General features: G+C 30.4%; 1 protein-coding gene across 3 annotated transcripts in view; it reads left to right on the forward strand.

The window, feature by feature from the left end:
- The window catches only part of LOC129221862 (cyclin-dependent kinase 8-like), a 50086-nt gene that overhangs the window by 4921 nt on the left and 27118 nt on the right, over window positions 1-18047 (forward strand). For 2 of the 3 annotated variants that reach the window (XM_054856215.1, XM_054856216.1), the window contains exons 2-4: window positions 3398-3531; window positions 10219-10294; window positions 13544-13654. In XM_054856215.1, coding sequence (XP_054712190.1) covers window positions 3398-3531; window positions 10219-10294; window positions 13544-13654 — 321 coding nt within the window. Of the gene's footprint in view, window positions 1-3393; window positions 3532-10218; window positions 10295-13543; window positions 13655-18047 lie in introns of all 3 variants that reach the window. The other variant, XM_054856217.1, reaches the window with a different exon arrangement.

The following is an 18047-nucleotide window of genomic DNA, read 5'->3' on the forward strand; positions in this document are numbered from 1 at the left end:
ACAAAAAGCAAAAGTTTGCGACAATTTAAGAAAAGTAAAGATTTTTGATAAGCTTAAACAACTAGAAAGTGGAGTAAGAAATAACAATGTCAGAAAGCACAAATTGCAGATTACTGCAGACATGTGTTTCAGCGTTACAAGGAATGCCTTTTTCAACGCAAAAAGTAATGAGTTTATGAATGAGCATTGGAAAAGGCGTTCCTTGTAATGCCGAAACACGTGTCTGCAATAATCTGCATTTTGTGCTTTCTGGCGTTGTTATTTCTTACTTTACTTTTCAGCACAAAGGTATTTATTTATCTTATTTATCTAGAATGTGGGTCGAAGGTAGTACAACAATTAATTATGAGTGAATCTTTCGTACGTATAAGTAAAAGCCAAGAGCAGGCAATTCGTATAAGTCCAGAACTTAGTTTTAATATAAAGCTCGCAGAGTAGTGTTTAAGCAAAATGCAAACAGTATGAAATTGGAATCTGCTCTTGTATTGTAGATTATAGAAACCTCAAAGAAGGGTGTTACCATAGGTGTAAATGTTATAAAAGGTAGGAGAAGGTAGGAGAAATCAAACATCTTCAGCAGGGTTGTTCTATTTTGTCCACCCCGAAAAAAACGTGGAAAAAACCGTCCCAGACAAAATGTCATTTTGTCCACTTCATCATAAACTGGAAGTTTTGAGTTAAAAATTTGAAGTTTGAAAATAATAAAAAATTATATAGATTTTTTCCTATTCAAGTAATATTTTCATACAAAAATAGCATACATAAATATGTATGTAAACAATTGATTGTAAAATAGTTTAAAGTAAAAATAAAAAAGTAAGATCAGTTGAAGTTTATGTAAGTGTGTTAATAAATCAAATGAGTGTTAAAATAAATTTTAATCATGTAATAGCATTTATAAAACAAGCACATCAGCTGTAAATTTTAAGATGTTTATCTGTGATATGGAGGTTTATTGCCCATAATAAGTGCATTTATAAAATTAAAAAGTAGAAAAAGAAAAGTTTTTAAAGGTTGGAATTTCAAAACATTAAAAATTATATAAAAAAAAGGAAGAAAGAAAAACTACTTGATATTAATAAAAGAAATGTTGGCATGAAGTGAAATCTGTTCTTGCAATACAAATACAAATGTGATGATCAGCAACAGGCTCTGACTAGGCTGTTTCTAGTCAATTTATTAGTCCCCAATGAAGATTAATGGCCTTTTTAAAGCTATCTTTCCTCTTGCCTATTATAGCTTCTTCCAGTACACTGTTCTGAGTACCCACAACCCTACTAAAGTAGTAATTTTCTCAATTTTTATGACATTAACATATCAATAAAATATGCTGAGTACATAAAATGTTTTACTATGGGGTGACATCAATAAAAACTTGGAAAATATAACAGTTATAAAATGTTTTTAATCTATAAATTTTTGTTTCGGTCTGGTCTGTTTTAAGATTTCTATTTGGGAACTAGTACAATAGACCTCTGTTCACAGTGCTTGGTTCGGTTGAACCCTCCTTTCTTTCATTTCATTCATTCATACTTCTGCAGCATCTTTAAGAACTTTCTTTAAATCAGATGGGGGTTTTTTTTAACGCTAGCACAACAATGATACAATGACACCTACTACTTCAATTTAGAACAGCATTTTTTGTCCCTGAAAGTTTTCTTTTCTCTGAAGTTACAGTGGAAAATAATACATTTATTCAACTCATGGTGGAACCCTTCTCAGCCTATACACTTTGGGAATCGCTCCATATACGCAGTATACTCTCAAACATTTTTTTAGACGTATAATTTATACCAATACCCTCAAGCTTCATAAAATTTCATATTATGACACACTATGTATGTGATCACATACACAAATGATGCACAATGGATTACTGAGAGCATACCCTCAGAAAAATTGATGGGAACATCACTGCATGCCACGCAATATAGAAATCCATAAAATATAATTTGCACAGTGCTTCTTATAACTTATGTTTGATTACAGGGGTTGATTCAAACACAAATTGGGTATACTTTGTGGCCTCTTTACAAAGTTATATATTGTAATAGCAACCGCTTTACAAAATTAAAATTCCTAAAGTTAGACCTTTTAGGTGTTCAAACAGTTCTTTCATCACTTTTAAGGAGTTTTAAAAAAAATAATGTACTGAAAAAAAGTGCTAAAACAAAGATTTCACTACTCAAAATTGTAAGTTACTTTTTATCATTTTCATACATCAAACTATTTTGATGTTTATTTAGCTCAATTGAAAAACTTTAAATCAATAACATTAATTATTCCCTTTATACAGCTATTGATTTATTATTACTGCATTCTAACACAAATATTGTCAATTTAGAAAGGTAAGGAAAATTTCCTCACCTAATCAAATACCCCGCTTATTCGAATAATATTTCTAAGAACCGATGATGTTCGATTAAGCGGGGCCGACATTACTTCATATAATTAATGTGCAATATCATTACCGAATAAATTCAAGAGTTTGTATAGGCTGGAAAACAAAAATAGTTATTAAAAAGAAAAACCATTAAGTTAAATCATTTATTTCTAAAAGTGATTTTGTATTTTTAGATTGCATTGTTCTAAATATAAAATAAAATGCCTGCACTGACACACTGTTTCAAATAGGGTTCGCCGATATATATCACAATATATATCTGATATTGATTTTGAAAATATCGGAATATTTTGATATTTCCGATATTTATTTTTTAAACTATGGTACTTTCAATGTAAAAATTATATTAATCATGGTAATATTCTTCATTTATAATTAAAATAACCGAAAAGTTATGTACCATATTTTTATGATTTATTAATACCCCATTAATACAACAAAGTAATATAATATTCCTTTTTATTTTACACTCATAAAATGATCAGTAATATATCATTTTTAATTCATATTAAGTGCCTAATTAAATATTAAATGTTGTTCAGAAGAATAGAAAATGTCTAATGACTATCACGGACTAATATATATTTTTTTATTTCTAAATCATATATGTGTGTAAAAGTAGCTAACTGAAGAAAAATGAGTAAAACAGTTAAATTGATAAATTGATTCCGTTAAAATTGATAAAAGTGTATATAAAGAATAAAAGAATCGTTATTTTTAGACTACATATTGTAATAATAATTTTAGAAAATAAAGAGTGATTTGAGCATGCATTTACTATTTTGAAGATTTTAGTTCATGCTGGTTGAAAATATCAGACATGTATCAAAATATCTGATATATATCAAAATATCGGATATTTTCGAAAATATCATGATATTTTAAAACTCTTCAAAACAAATTTCAAAAGCAAATATTTTCCATGTTCTAATTGTAATACCTATGTGCATTTTTTAAAAAGCATTAATTGAATTTTATTCACTTTGTAGGTAGGTGGTAATGGACTATGATTTCAAAGTTAAGACTTCCAATGAGCGTGCCAAAGTAGAAGATATATTTGATTACGAAGGATGCAAAGTTGGTCGAGGAACTTATGGTCATGTTTACAAAGCACGGAGAAAAGATGGGTTTGTATCTCATACTTAAAAATGGTTGTTCAACAAAAGCAGTACTATTCTCCGTGAAATTAAGCTCTTGACATTTCAAGCTTTGTTTCTAATGTCACAATTTTTCACTTATGGTTATTCATTCGAAAAATTACTAGTTTTATTTTATCTGCAGAAAGGTATCTTTCAATTATAGGGGGAGCGAAAAAAGGTCAGTGAGGAAGGGGTTATAAAGTGGGTGGGGTTTTCATTTTTTATTTTTTTTTTATTTATTTATTTATTTATTTATTTATTTATTTTTTGAGCAATTTTAGATGAGTCATAAAGCACTATAAAAATATTAAAAATGCCTAGTTTTAGTCATTAGAAAGGCTTGCTTAAATACAATTCTTATTTGTTTTTCAAACACCAAGCTAATTTTGAAGTTGGTAAAAATAAGTACTTCATCAGATTTTAGTATTTATTTTGCTGTTTACAGCAGGTATTTAAAATAGTTTAACCAAAGCTGCTGTTGCTCACATTTTCGTGGATTCAGGCCCATCATTTAGGAGGAAGGGGGGAGGGGGGACAGAAGATGCAATTGCCCTCCTGACTTTGAGAAATTAATATATTTGCATGGGCGTGGTTTTGTAGGTTTTCCATATAATATGCATTGAGTTTGTACCCTGGAAAACCTTTTGACCCTAGAAAAATTTGAAAAGAAGGTTCTTGATTTTTATTGAGGCAGCTTTCAAGTCTGCCTAGGGATTAAGCTAAATTTAGCTCTGGTAGTTCTCAAAGTTTTAAAATTCCTAGAGTTGGAGACTCTCATTTTCTGTCAAAGCTTGCAACTCTGCCTGTGCTTGTGGAATCAGGGTCAAACTAGTTTTAGGATGAAAGAGTTTGAGTCAAATGCTTTAATATTTCCATAGTTCTAACCGGAGTCGGCTATTTTATCCTCTGACTCCGCAGCCCTGATTTATGCGTTGCAAAATATTGGTTAGACGTCGTTTTTCCCTTCCTAAAGTTCATAAATTTTCTGCCTGGCTATCTTTCTTAGGTTTCCGTAGAGGTGAGAAATCTCTCAGGTATGGACAAAGTATCTTTTTTAACAACGCAATGAACTGTATTTATAATCTCACACATAAGAGGAAACACATTTTATGAACTCAATTCAATTTGTAGTGCAATAATCAATTTGAAAGTTATTTTAAAAGCCTTGCTTGAATTAATTATGAATATTTTATTTGTTAACAAACATAAGATAGCAACTTTTAAGAATTTCAAACTATTGAGATTTTATTTCCGATCATTTCCCAGCAATTAAAATCCAACAAAATATGTATACAACAGTCGACTATGATTTATCTTTCTTACTGTTGTATTTTTAAAGCTAATTTTATTCACACAAAAAAAAAAACAGTCCTTTTTGGAATGATTGGCGCCAAAGTTGAACCAACACATGTTTACATATTGGTTCACTTTTATTCCAAACTAGGAAAAATACCCGGCATTGCCTGGGTCAGTAATAATAGTGAGAAACAATCGATACCTTCATTCATTTTCTGTTTTAGCTGAAAGAACTCAAAACACCTTGCTTTGATGTGATTTACCCATGAAAGTAAATTAGCAATAAGTATAAAGACCGAAATAGTATTCAGTTAGAAACGAAAAAACAACATTTATGCAAAAAAATTTGAAGAATTTTCAAAACATGAAATTTTACTTGTTTATAAAGATTTATCATTTTGTTTAAACATAATCTAAAGCTTTTTCTATATGGCTATTAAAACACAAATGGTTTTGAAAAATGTAGTCGCCCGTAATCCTACTATACTTGCTTTAGCTGTTTTGGAAAATTTCAATTATTGTGGGTTCTTGGTGTGATTTAAATTGTTACCAAATTTGCAGTAATCGTTTTGGGATACCTTAGATAATGTTCCCCCTCCCTACCTTTGTAAAACTGCCTGTTACTAATTTTCGTCAAAGAGATATTGTCGTCAAATACTGAGATATTCTTGGTGATCATAAAATGAAGCTTAATATTTTCTTCCGAAATAAGTAGCAAAACTCGGCCAGTGTTTGAAATTGTGAACAAAGACAAATTAATGGAAGTTTTTGTGCTGTTTAATAGATTTGCCTAATTTAGTTAGCGGATCATTTTACATTTTAACAAAAGTTTTAAAGATTATTTTAATTTTGATATTTTGGTTACATGGTGAAATGAAAGCAGAGAAACATTGTTACGTAGTCTTTGGCTGCACAAACAGCGTCAGTTGAAAAGATTGCCTTCTGTTATAATTGAATTGTTATGATTAATTTTTACTATGTTCTTATTTCTATGAAATTAATATGTATATTTAGTAATTGATTTCCAATTGTATGTTTGATGCATAAACTCGTTTGTAAGTGTAAGTAATAAACTTAAACATATTTTGAAAAGACTTTTTCTCTCAGAATAGGAAAAAATAGGTTTTTCTGCCCATATGTTAAAGCCCAATTGGTGAAAATATCTTTATGATTGAGAAAAATGGATGTCATACTTGAAATCAGCGCATCCAGTAGAATAAAGGTCACTCAGTACCGTACAATTGCTTTTTCATGGCCCAAATTTTGCAGGCCTGTGTAGTTTTTGACAATAAATACTTTCTATTTTCCAACTGTTGCCAAAATCAATTGTCTTTTTACTTTGTTCCGTTATCAATTATTGGCACAGATAAGGATAAAAATCCTAAGAAAGCAATAAATTTCATGCTTGCTCCAGAGAAGCCTTGATTCAAAATTTTTATTATGATAACCATTAATATTGCTCTTGTAAGGCAATGAATTTTTGTAACAATAGGTTTTATATTTATTCATTTAATGGGGAAATTACCTGAAATTTACTGTTTTCAGTCATAACTTTTTCAAGCTGAGTTTTTTAGAAATGAATTATAGCCTATGTTGCTTCCTGATAATGTAGCTATCTATGGTGAAAAAATTGTTAATACCGGTCCAGTAGTTTTGAAGCTTACCCTGGACATGCATACAGAAGTAGCCATTTATGTATAAAGATTTCATCTAGAATGTAGCATTACTTCTTAAGATATAGCAATCAAAATGAAAAAGAAAGAACATTCAATTACACCACCCCCTTTTCAGCTATTGACATCAAAATAAAATCAGCTCTTGGGGTACCTTCTAAGTAAACCTCAAAACTCAAATTTTGAATTGGTAGACAATGGCTACCAGATCCTCACAAAATGTCAGCCAAATCTCAAAAAATGATAGCCAAACTTTATTTTAATTGAAATTATTTAATTCCATTTATTTATTTAGTATGTGTGTATATGTCATTGGCATAGCAAAGAACTTTTCTTATAAAATAATAATTAAAATAAATAAGTAAATAAATAATATTAAAAAAATAAGTAAAATAAAAAGCCAGCTAAAAAATAAAAAAAGAAAAGAGGGTTGAGGAAAATTTTTGGAGGGAGGGGGGATTGAACTTGGGGGGAACGGGCACTCCTGCTCAGATATTATTTAACACACCTTTTGCAAACCATAATCTGCATTAGTTTATCTCTAAGCAAAACACATCACGATAAAAAAAAATAAGTAAATAAAAAAGATTATTATTATTTTTCAGCTTTTAAAACTTCTAGGAACATCACAGCTTTAAACCAAAAGACGAGTCAGTTCCTTGATAAAGAAAACAACCAAATAGCAAAAACTTGAACAGAATGTAAAACCTAAACCATTTGTGATTCTTCAAAAGTTTTTTTTTTTTTGCTTTTTCAAATGCTTGCAAAATTTTATAAAAATCGAAGCCCGAGTGTCAAGAAATGAATAAATAAAAGAAAGGCAAACAATATAAAACAAAACAAAAAAAAAAAAAAAAAAATTAAAAAAATGAAATAAAACATCTGGCAGAAGAAAAAAAGGGTTTCAGCGATATTCTTTCCACCTTCTCTAGACGCAAGGGTGCCATTTTTTCTTATTTATGTGTTTTATAAATATGATTGTACTTCTCTTTATTTATTTTGGAACAGACATTTTCCTCTTCTAACAGGTGAAAATGGACAATTTACAACGTCACGCCATTTTGAAAACGCTGGACGCCATTTTGAAAATTTACGGCGAAACTTAAAAATTTTTTTTTAGGAGAAAGAAAGTAAATAAACGGATATGTCCTCTCCTCCAGTAGGTTTCATGTTTTAAAAAGAAAAAAAAAATAAAAACAAACAATGTAATTCAAACAAAAAAACAAAAATCTTACAAAAAAAATTTTTTTAGCGATATCGTTTTTACCTTGTCTCGATGCATTTTGACTCAAAGACGCCATTTTTGTTTATTCATATGTAAACCAAATGTACAAGATTAATTCTTTTCATTTATTTTGGAAAGGACATTTTCGTCTTACCTGGTAAAAATGAACAATCTAACAACGCGACGCCATTTTGAAAACGCATAGTTTAAAAATACCACAAAACAAAGAAATAGCCATTTGTTAAGGAGAAATAAAGTTGAAAAATGAATTTAAGATCAAAAAAGCATAATTTGCTAAATTGGTGTATGAAATTTGTCTAGTAGCAAGTTTTGTAACGAATTTGCCGTCGTGATTGCGATTTTTGTTTCTATTCAGAACAAGAACACTTTTAGCACAATTGCATATAAATATAATAATATCTAAAATACATTTAATTACTTGCATTTCGTGGTAAAATAATTCTTAATGCTGGACGTAGAGACATCAGAAAGAGGACAATACTCCCCCCCCCCCCTTCTTCATCCCCGGCAATCTAATAGCCAACTTTTAGTGGACAAAATAATTTGGGGAAAGGTCATATGTCAAGATTATAGGTCAGGGAAGGTTGCATTGGCGAATGGTAGCCACATTGGCAACTAAAGTGAAAATAATGGTCGCCAAAATTTTAAAATTGGTCGCATTTGGCGACTGGCGACCACGAGTTTTGAGCTTTACTTCTAAGGGCTACTTGTTGATAAATTTTTGTTTGATTCCGTTCATTTCTTGAGATATCGTAGTCACAAGTGACAACAAAAAATGTTCTATAGCTCAGCCTCCGTTTGAGCAGTTGACACCAAAATTGAATCAGCACCTGTACCAAAATCAGCAACATATGTACCAAATTTTGTTTTTTTTCCGCCAGATAGTCCTGGGGAATAGCAGGCACTCATAACTCAAGAAATGTTCTATTGCTCCTCCCCCATTGGAGGAATTTGGGCCAAAAACTAATGGGCGCAAGTTCACATAAGGGCACATATGTGTATCAAATTTCGTTCGATTTCATTATGTAGTTTTTACTGTGGAGCGGCCACAAAAAAACTGGTCACACACACTCATACAGACAGTCATTTTCCAAAAATGGTCGAAATGAACTCAGCACACTTCAAGACTTTCAAATCCGTTAAAATTCGAAAATTTGCATGAAACCAATAATATTAGATATAGAAGAAAGTAAAAAGGATAGTCTTATGTCTCTTCTTGTGAGAATTATTAGTGTGCATGTTTGATTTGAGTTGAGGTGTCCTTGCACACAGTTCTTTTAGATGAAATATTATCTATTAGGATTTTTCTTAAAGTGTAAAAAATTAACTTTTCAGGGTTTTGGTTACTTATCTATTTGTTAATTTTTAATTTTATTATTGTAATGATAGATCTTTTATTTTTAAAATATACAAAAAAAAAAAAAAAAAAAAAAAAATTTGCTTCTAAATGAAAATCTAATTAGATTTCAAACTTGAAACGGCTTACAAGGCCATGATGCTCTTTATAACTTCGTTGATTAAATTTGAAAAATAAATTTAATTCAAAGAAATGCTGTAGATGTTCAAGGATTTTTCACAGGCTGTGTCATAGAAAATGAGACTCTACAAAGGAATAACTAGTGATAGTTGGAAGCAAAATATAAACTTTTATTTGAAGCACACTATATGACCCAACGTATTTGGACACTTTCAAAAATTCACATTTTTACAGATTTCTCGAGAAATAAAAGACCAATTGCTCTGTAATCTTTTTCACATAAAAAGTATACTCCAGCTGCCATTTTCCAACAAAAAATAAGTCTACTATTCATTTAGGGGAGGAGCAACAAATTGAGGAAACAAAAAAAGGGTTTTTGATCATTTTTCATTGTAAAGAGCTGAGAATAAGCTATAAATTTCAGAAATCAGATAAAAATCTATCTGGAATTTATTTTTATACTTTCGTGAAAGTATCTTATACCCACGGAGATATAAGCATTTCTTTCAAAAATGCAACATTTTTTTGAAAGTTTTCGACTTATATCATGTAGAGTTTTCCGTCAACGTTATTAAACTTTTAAAATATTTGACAACATATTAGTGAAACCTAATAATAAAATTTTAAGTTAAAATATTGAAAATTTAGTGAAATATGAAAGTTTAAGGCAATTAATTTTTCACTTCGCATGCAGCATAGATAGCAATTTATAACTTTCATAATGGGAAGCCCAGATATATCCTACAGCTTAAAAAAATTCCGTCTTGAGAAATCCATAAAAATTTGAATTTTTGAAAGTATCCCAATACTTTTGGTCATATAGTGTGCGTTGGAAAAATTTCAAATTGAAATTTTACTCTTGGAGCGAAACAACATGCACTATTTATTTGATATATGTTTGTAAATATGCATAATAAACTAGCAAAATTGAATTAAAATTTATTCTTTTGCCTCTTCTAAGTAAGAAAACTATTTCCTTTTAGTTCCGATCCTAAAGATTATGCCTTGAAACAAATAGAAGGAACTGGAATTTCTATGTCAGCTTGTCGAGAAATTGCTGTAAGTGTAGTTTTCAAAATGAAACTTAAGATACAATCATATGTGTTGTTATACTCTCATCTATGTATATACTGTTCACTATGTGTTTAACGACTTTCAGGGGACCACAAAAAATCATCCTTAAGTAGAATGCGTCCTTAAAAAGAATGCTTTTAAAACTACAGTGTGGCCTCCAGAACCATGAAAAAACCGTCTTTAAATAGAGAAAGTCGTTAAACACAGAGCCAACTGTATTAAAAAATGTACTGTATTTTATTCACCAAAAAGATTTACCAAAGTGAATTCAGGACAATGTGAAAATCAAGAGTGAAAGTTTTACATCATTTGACTGATTTCTGTTTAAAAGAAAACGTTCAAACAGAATAAGAACTAAATATAAGTTTCAAAGTTATAAATAATCAGTGAATGAGTGAAATCTAGAAAAATTTCATCCAAATTTTCTTTTCATTTGATTTGTATCATGCAATCATATGAAAAAGAGAAAACTTCTATTCACTATACATCCTATATCATCATAACTCTTTTGTGTGTCAAAATATCTATTTTCAAGTTTGGAACATTTTTCGTGGGCAAGAAGTCTTTTTTAAAGTCTTAAGTGCCGTATTGCATATTCTAGCCTTTTATTTACTTAAAAAACTAAATTCGAGACACTTCCCCTTAACACGTATCCATCTTGAGAATTCTCGTAGCTTTCCTCCCTGGCTCAACCCGAAAAAAAGTAGGGATAACGTTTCTTATAAATGTATTTCAGTCTTTTAATTCTAAAATTTCAATTTCATATTTCAAACTAAGACAGCAAAGAAATGATTTCAATGTACCTATAAAATGAAATATGGAAATATTTTCTACTTTTTTCAAACAGTGTAGTTTATAACTTTGAGACATAAATAGGTATTTTTTTAGAGGTGGAGAACTTCTAAGTTGAAATGAAACACGGGGAAATGTTTTTGGTATTCATAAAATTAGCTCTATTTGATGGGTAATTTTATGTTATTAATGATAGAATTAGAATTCAATTTTTGGGTATGTGGCCACTGCGGTAGGTGCAAGATGTTATTAAATTTCTAAAAGTTGAATTTGATGAAAAATTAATTTTACCAAATGGACTTGTCATCTGGCCACCTTGTTCCTGGGATTTGACACCTCTGAATTATTTCATTTGGGGATGTGTCAAGTCACAAGTCTACGATAATAAACCAGAAACAATACAGCACTTGGAAGCCAGCATTCAATGCATTGTTCTAGACATATACCCTGATTTATATCAATCTATGTGTGAAAATTAGACCTCCAAATGGCAATGTACATGCCAGCAGGGGTAGTCTCATGCTCGAAATCATATTCAAACATTAATGCCATGAAATTATCTGTTAAATAAAGCCAATTTCATGGATATTAAAATAATTTTTCTATGTTTTATGTGATTATGTCTATGTGTAACTATGTCTATGTTACTTAAAGTCACCTGCCTCTAAAAAAATGCTCTTTACCATACTCATCCTTCTTGTCAAACAGAACACATCACGCTAAACAATAAAAACCACCTGCTGGTACAAATTCAATGTACACTAGAATGTCAAAAATCCAAACTATTGGGACTATGAGTAGTTTGGATTTTTGATATAACCAAAAAAAAAGCTGTTTAAGAAAATGTCATTTAATCAAGAGAAGTGGGTATACAATATGTGTGTACATAGCATACAATACAGTACATTACGCTACAATGAGTTACTAAATTTTTTAACAAAATTACTCTCATTGTTTGGAAAAATGTAAAACATCTACAGTACTGTATGTACTCTGTGAGGAACAATTATACAGCAATTAAAATAAAGAGAATAAATGAGTTTCTGAAAAATATATACAGACTTCACACAAAGAAAGTACAGTAATTAGTTCGTAACTACTGTAATTAAAAACTGACAGACTTATTTTAAGCAATCGCTGGTTTTTGGCAAAGAAAGCTTTGAAATTTGAGTGCATTTAAATTTTTGACTTTCTGCAGTATTTAGCAAATTTTCCCATTTAACAGCCATTTTTGCAACCTTTTGATTGAAGTTACAATAATTCTTCCAAATACTGAGTAAAATTGAGCTAATAGCAGTTCATTTAACAAGAAAGCGACAAAATTAATTAAAAATGCACAATTATCTATGTATTCTAAAGAACTGATCATAATTTTGTACTATTTACGATATTTTGCTTTGAAAGATAATGTACATTAAATAGGAACTAATTTAAATGGCTGAAATATTTATTTAACAGATTTTATCACTGTTTTTATCATTGAAGATCTGTTCCTAACAAAAAATGTAGAAATTGTTCCCTGTCTCCTCTCCTGAGAAAAAAAACTTTATCTGCATAAGTTACTAAAAGTCGCTAATTTTTCCAGGGAATCAATTCCTTTCACTGGTGCTTCTCAATTGCCATAATCAGCTGAAGCAGGAAATTGTTCAATTGTTCTTCTAGAAATATTGTAACATTTAGCTATAATCCACATTTTGCTAAATTGATTGGTCTTAAAAAGTTCTGAAATTTTTTCTTACTTGAAACATCTTGTGCAGATAGTGTCCTACGAGCTATTTTTCTTCATGATATTTCTGAACATCTAACTGTCCTTTTATTGTCAATCCATTTAAATGCCATCCTAACTTGTACCTTTAAACTAAAATCAACTCGCTTTCAGAAAAGTTAAACAATGCTATTTTTACCTGCAACTGCAGTGGAAAAAAACATATTCAAGCCGAGAAACAAATTAAAAGGAAGGCATAGCTGAAGATTCGAATGTGAGAATGTTGAAGAGTTTGTGTTAAACCACTTTGTACATGCTTAGCTTATATAAAGCTTTGTTTGATAAAAAAAATCAAAACAAAGCAATTTTCTTCAAACAACTGTCCATTATTCGCAGTGTCTGCTATTCAGAACAAATTCAAGTTTATTCATGTGTTTTTTATGCATGTTGTGCATATGTATCGAAATAAGTACAGATTAAACTTATTGCATACTGATCTATCACTAGAATGAAGTATTTTTTTGCCTATGAAACATTACCCTTTCTTTTAACACAACTATTGAAATTTATATTATTCAGTTTTTTAGAATTAAGATTATGCTATATCAATTCATAGACTTTGGAGCTTGGGGATAGTATTTTATATTTTCTAGAATTTGTTAACCACATTACATGCTCTACTCATATTTTTGTAACTCGTGAACAGCAGTACTATACTTTTTTATTTTTGTTTTTAGCTTCTTAGAGAGCTTAAGCATCCTAATGTGATAAGTTTACAAAGAGTCTTCCTATCTCATACAGATCTCAAGGTGTTCTTACTTTTTGACTACGCTGAACACGATTTATGGGTATGTTTATGTTTTATTAAAATAAAATCTTTGTTTCCAACTGCTGAAAATATAGCACAAAATAATGTTTTAAAAATCTTCTTTCCTTCATTCATTTTATAGTTTTTTTCACGATGATTTTTATATCTTTAAGGAGATTTTGAACAACTTTTCAAATAAAATGTTTAACTTATTTTTGAAGATTTTTGTTTATAGAAAGTTATTATTGCTTATTTTCTATAAAACTAATGATTAATTATTTTGTTTTCGAACCTTTCTATTGCACTGCAGATTAATATGCACTGATGAATCGGTAGTAATGGGTTATTGATCATAATCGGCTAATTTTCATCGATTAATCGGCAGAAGCAGTATTTTAAATTAAAATTTCTTGAAGCATGCCTAAAACAAAAAAAGTATGCAGAATGGGTTCATAAACAACAAATAGATGTGATTTGTGACCGTTTGTGAAGGAAACCGGAAGCAAGATTTGATCGCTTTGTGTTGCTCTGATGTACTTTCCAAACTGCCGTGTCACGTACCACCATATAAGAGCTACTATTAAGGCCACAAGTACTGCTCCAAAAGCTGGGATGCAACTGACCTGCATTGCGTTGTAAAGTCAACAACCCCCACCACTGTTGCTGTCAAGCAGAGTGAGCTGCAGAGTGCACATGCGTCAGTATAACACCAGGCTCATCAATTTTGGATCCTGCCCTGTATGCATGTGCCCTGTAAAAATCACAAAAACCATCACAGGATCATATCTTCGCCTCAGACCAACACTAAGACATCTAATCCAAGTATCCTACTGTTGCTCTGAGGCGATGATATGCTTAAATATCATGTAAAATTAAATCAAGAAAATGTTATTTAAAACCATATGTTAAAGTTGTATAATTGTTAATTGTAATACACAGTGGCATAGCCAGGATTTCATTTCGAAGGGAGGCCAATCAGGTGTAGCTAGAAAGTTATTTTTTCAGGGGGGGGGAGCTAAGGAAATTTGACAAATTAATATGGAGATCTTCTTAAAAATAAGCAAAGTAAATTAAGAAATGAAAATTTTATTTGACTATATCAAGTTTGAATGCATTTGAATTTAAAACAAGCATCAAAATTTAATGCAAAATAGATTCCCCACTTCCCCAAGAAGCCCATGCAGGTACAAAACTCCGAGAAATTTGGAGGGAACCAGAAAAAATAGAAGTGCCTTTTGTTAGATTCTTTACATGTATATTCTCAGAATTTGCATCTACTTCAATGTTACAATAGAAGCCAATGTTTTGGAGACTGCAGAAAAAAATATTTTCACACACTAGGGAAATATTTAGAATCATTGCAATAAAGCTCTACTCCTTACAGTGCCCCCTCTTTTTGTTCTCCCTTCCCCTGCCCATTTTACTTTATCAATTTCCCCTTCAAAAAATTTTTTGTATGTCACATATTGTATGAGAGAAATATATATACATATTTTTACTTCAGTAAAATGCTTGTTTTAAACACAATGGCATTTTCTTCTTCAATCATATATTTTCATTTAGTCATTTCAGAGGGGGTCCGGACCCCCCCCCCCCCCCCCGGCTATGCCACTGGTAATACATAATGTTTATATGTATTTTAGAATTACTATTGTACTTTTGAATTTTTAATAATTTTAATTGAGTTAGCTCAATTAAGTCTTGTATCTCATGTCTTCTTTTGCTATCATTATTAGTTTTTTGATAACCTATTTTACAAAATTATATAATTCACAAAAAAAAAAAACACTCAATCTGTGCGCAGCCATATGACATTTTTCTTTTGCTGACCAACTTTTAATATTTTAGCTAGACATTTGTAAGGTAAATTATAACTGGTACATTACTAATAACACGAGTCAGCACCAAAAGTGCATCCAGCCCAAAATTAACTATTTCCAAAGTATTTTGCCTCTCTAAACACGAAAATGTCTCACACACACACAAATAGAAAAATCTGGGAGATTTTTTCTAGTTTGATGCTGCTCCATAGTTTATAACAAGAACGAAAACATAATTGCAGAACATTCTGATTATTCTGTGTTAAACTTCAATCAACTCTAAAAATTTTTTGAAAACGGGATATTTATGGAACAAAGAGGCTCAAAAAAAAAAACTTGGCTGAAATTTTTCTGACACGAGGATACATAAGAGGAGGTCATCTGTGACAGCTTTAAAGAAATAAGTGCACAGCTATTTTTTATTTTCAAACGTAAATTATGTTTACCATTAAGAAAACACCTTTAGTTTTTAGAATGTTGCACACCCCCTCCTCTTAATAATACAGTTATTGGAGGGACATGCCGTATAAGACTGTGTCATTGAACTTAATAGTAATTTAAACATCTTTGCCGAAATTTGAAAAAGATTAAGTTGACTATTGCCATGCTTACTTCCTCTCTTGGATCACATTGTTTCTTTTTTTTTATAAAAAAATTAATTAATTTTTTATTTGAGCGAAAAAGCAAAAATGCTTTTTTTTCTCAATAAGGATATTGTTTTCACGTTTAGCGAAAAATGCGACTATTGCGGTAACTGTGTTTACTACAAAAGACATTTTCTACACAAATTTCACAAATTCCTTATTTACATATAGCACAAATTAAGTTGCATGATGAAATTCCGTTGATTATTTTATTTTTACTGCGTAAACCTTATACTGCCAATCTTTCACTCACGAAATTTTTTCAAAGTAATTAATTTTTCATACTTCCTGTGGTATTTTTGGATTGCTAGCCATTCTTTCTCTTTTTCGACAATTGAGCTCGTAGTAAATTGTAGTCTGTAGTGTGAAAATTATAGCAAAGCAACAAACAACAGCGTGATCTCGCTTCTACTCATTTTTGACTCAACACAAGAGAAGAGCGATAGCTGTTTGTCGGACTCAAATGGTAAAGGAACTAAACATCAAAATATTTGAGACGTTCGCATCTGCTCCATGTAATGTTTTCATCAAGTAATGTTTTCATGCTAAGAGTGTAGAATGTGTGAGGGACAAATGAATAAAAAAGGAGCAAAATTTGCAGGAATCGCTTGAACATGAGACTTCATCAGAAACAGGCATGTTAAAACTCCGCCATTACTATATTTTTTCGCAAACCCCTGAAAACCTATCACGAACCACCGGTTGGGAACCGCTGGTTTCAAGTAAAACAAACAGGGAAGGATGAAAAACTATTGTAATATTAATTTTCCTACTGTGTTTGAAGCAGGGTTGGCAAAAACCCGGGTTTTTTTAAAAAAGCCCATGGACCCAGGGTTTTTTGGGTTTTTTTTAAATAAAACCCAAAACAACCCAACTAAAGTTGGGTTTTTTAAAAAGAAATGTGGGTTTTTTTGTCTTTTTTTAGGGAAAATGTGGGGTACTTGTAGCATAAGTATATGGACAAAGTGTAAAAATTATCTTCAGGTAAAAAGCTCAAAAACTAGTTAAAATTCAGAGTTTTCTGAAAAAAAGTATAAAAGACAAAAAAACCCAAGAATGTTAAAGTTTCAGATTTTTTTTAACTTTCATTATTACCAACAGTTAAGGCAAAGTTACTTCTCGAGTGATAAAATCTATTGTTCGTTTTTAATTACTACATTTTTTTTTTTTTTTGCATTTTACTTTATAGTATTTCATTTTGTTATGCAAATATGCATTTTGTTATGCAACTGTAGAACCTCAAGTCGTTTGAATCCCTTTTTACTGAATTCCAGCTTAATCAAGACATTTCTTTGAATTTTATGTTGCCTGTTTTTCTATTTCTGTGTACAGGGTCAGAAATATTAAACTTTTTTGTAAAATAATGAAAATACTGTACCTGTTCTGTTTTCTGTAGACCGTTTGAAAAATCTGTTTATTTCTAAAAAAATTACCTTGTGTTTATTCGAGATTTGTGACGTGTTGGTTAGCAGAAAATAATTTACATGAAAGCCTTTTAACTAGATTAGTTTCCTCTATACAATCTACAAATATTGAGAAAATCAGACGTGACAAGACGTTAAGAGTTAAGAAATACTATTAAAGCTCAAAATTCATTTTTTGTGTTCATTGTCTGTGGTGAAGAACAAATAAAAAGAAGTTTAAATTGTAAAAGTATTTAAATTAATTAATTTTTTTAAAAACTTCTCACAAAATTTTAAAAAACCCAAAAGTGGGCTAAATAATGGGTTTTTTTAAATGGTTTTTTTTTTCAAAAAAACCCATTGGGTCCAACCCAATTGGGTCCGATTCGGCCAACCCTGGTTTGAAGATCTAAAATACCTTTTTAATTTAAATTTTAAAATGAATAAAATAAAACACCTTGTTCTAGGTTTGGTTTTTTGGATGTACTTATTTATTTTTTTAAAATTTTTTTAATGTAATTAATAAGTTGATTGCATAGGTAATGGGCAGTTATGGCGCTGAAAGC

Source organism: Uloborus diversus, chromosome 5 (assembly GCF_026930045.1).
Source record: "Uloborus diversus isolate 005 chromosome 5, Udiv.v.3.1, whole genome shotgun sequence".
Classification (NCBI taxonomy): domain Eukaryota; kingdom Metazoa; phylum Arthropoda; class Arachnida; order Araneae; family Uloboridae; genus Uloborus; species Uloborus diversus.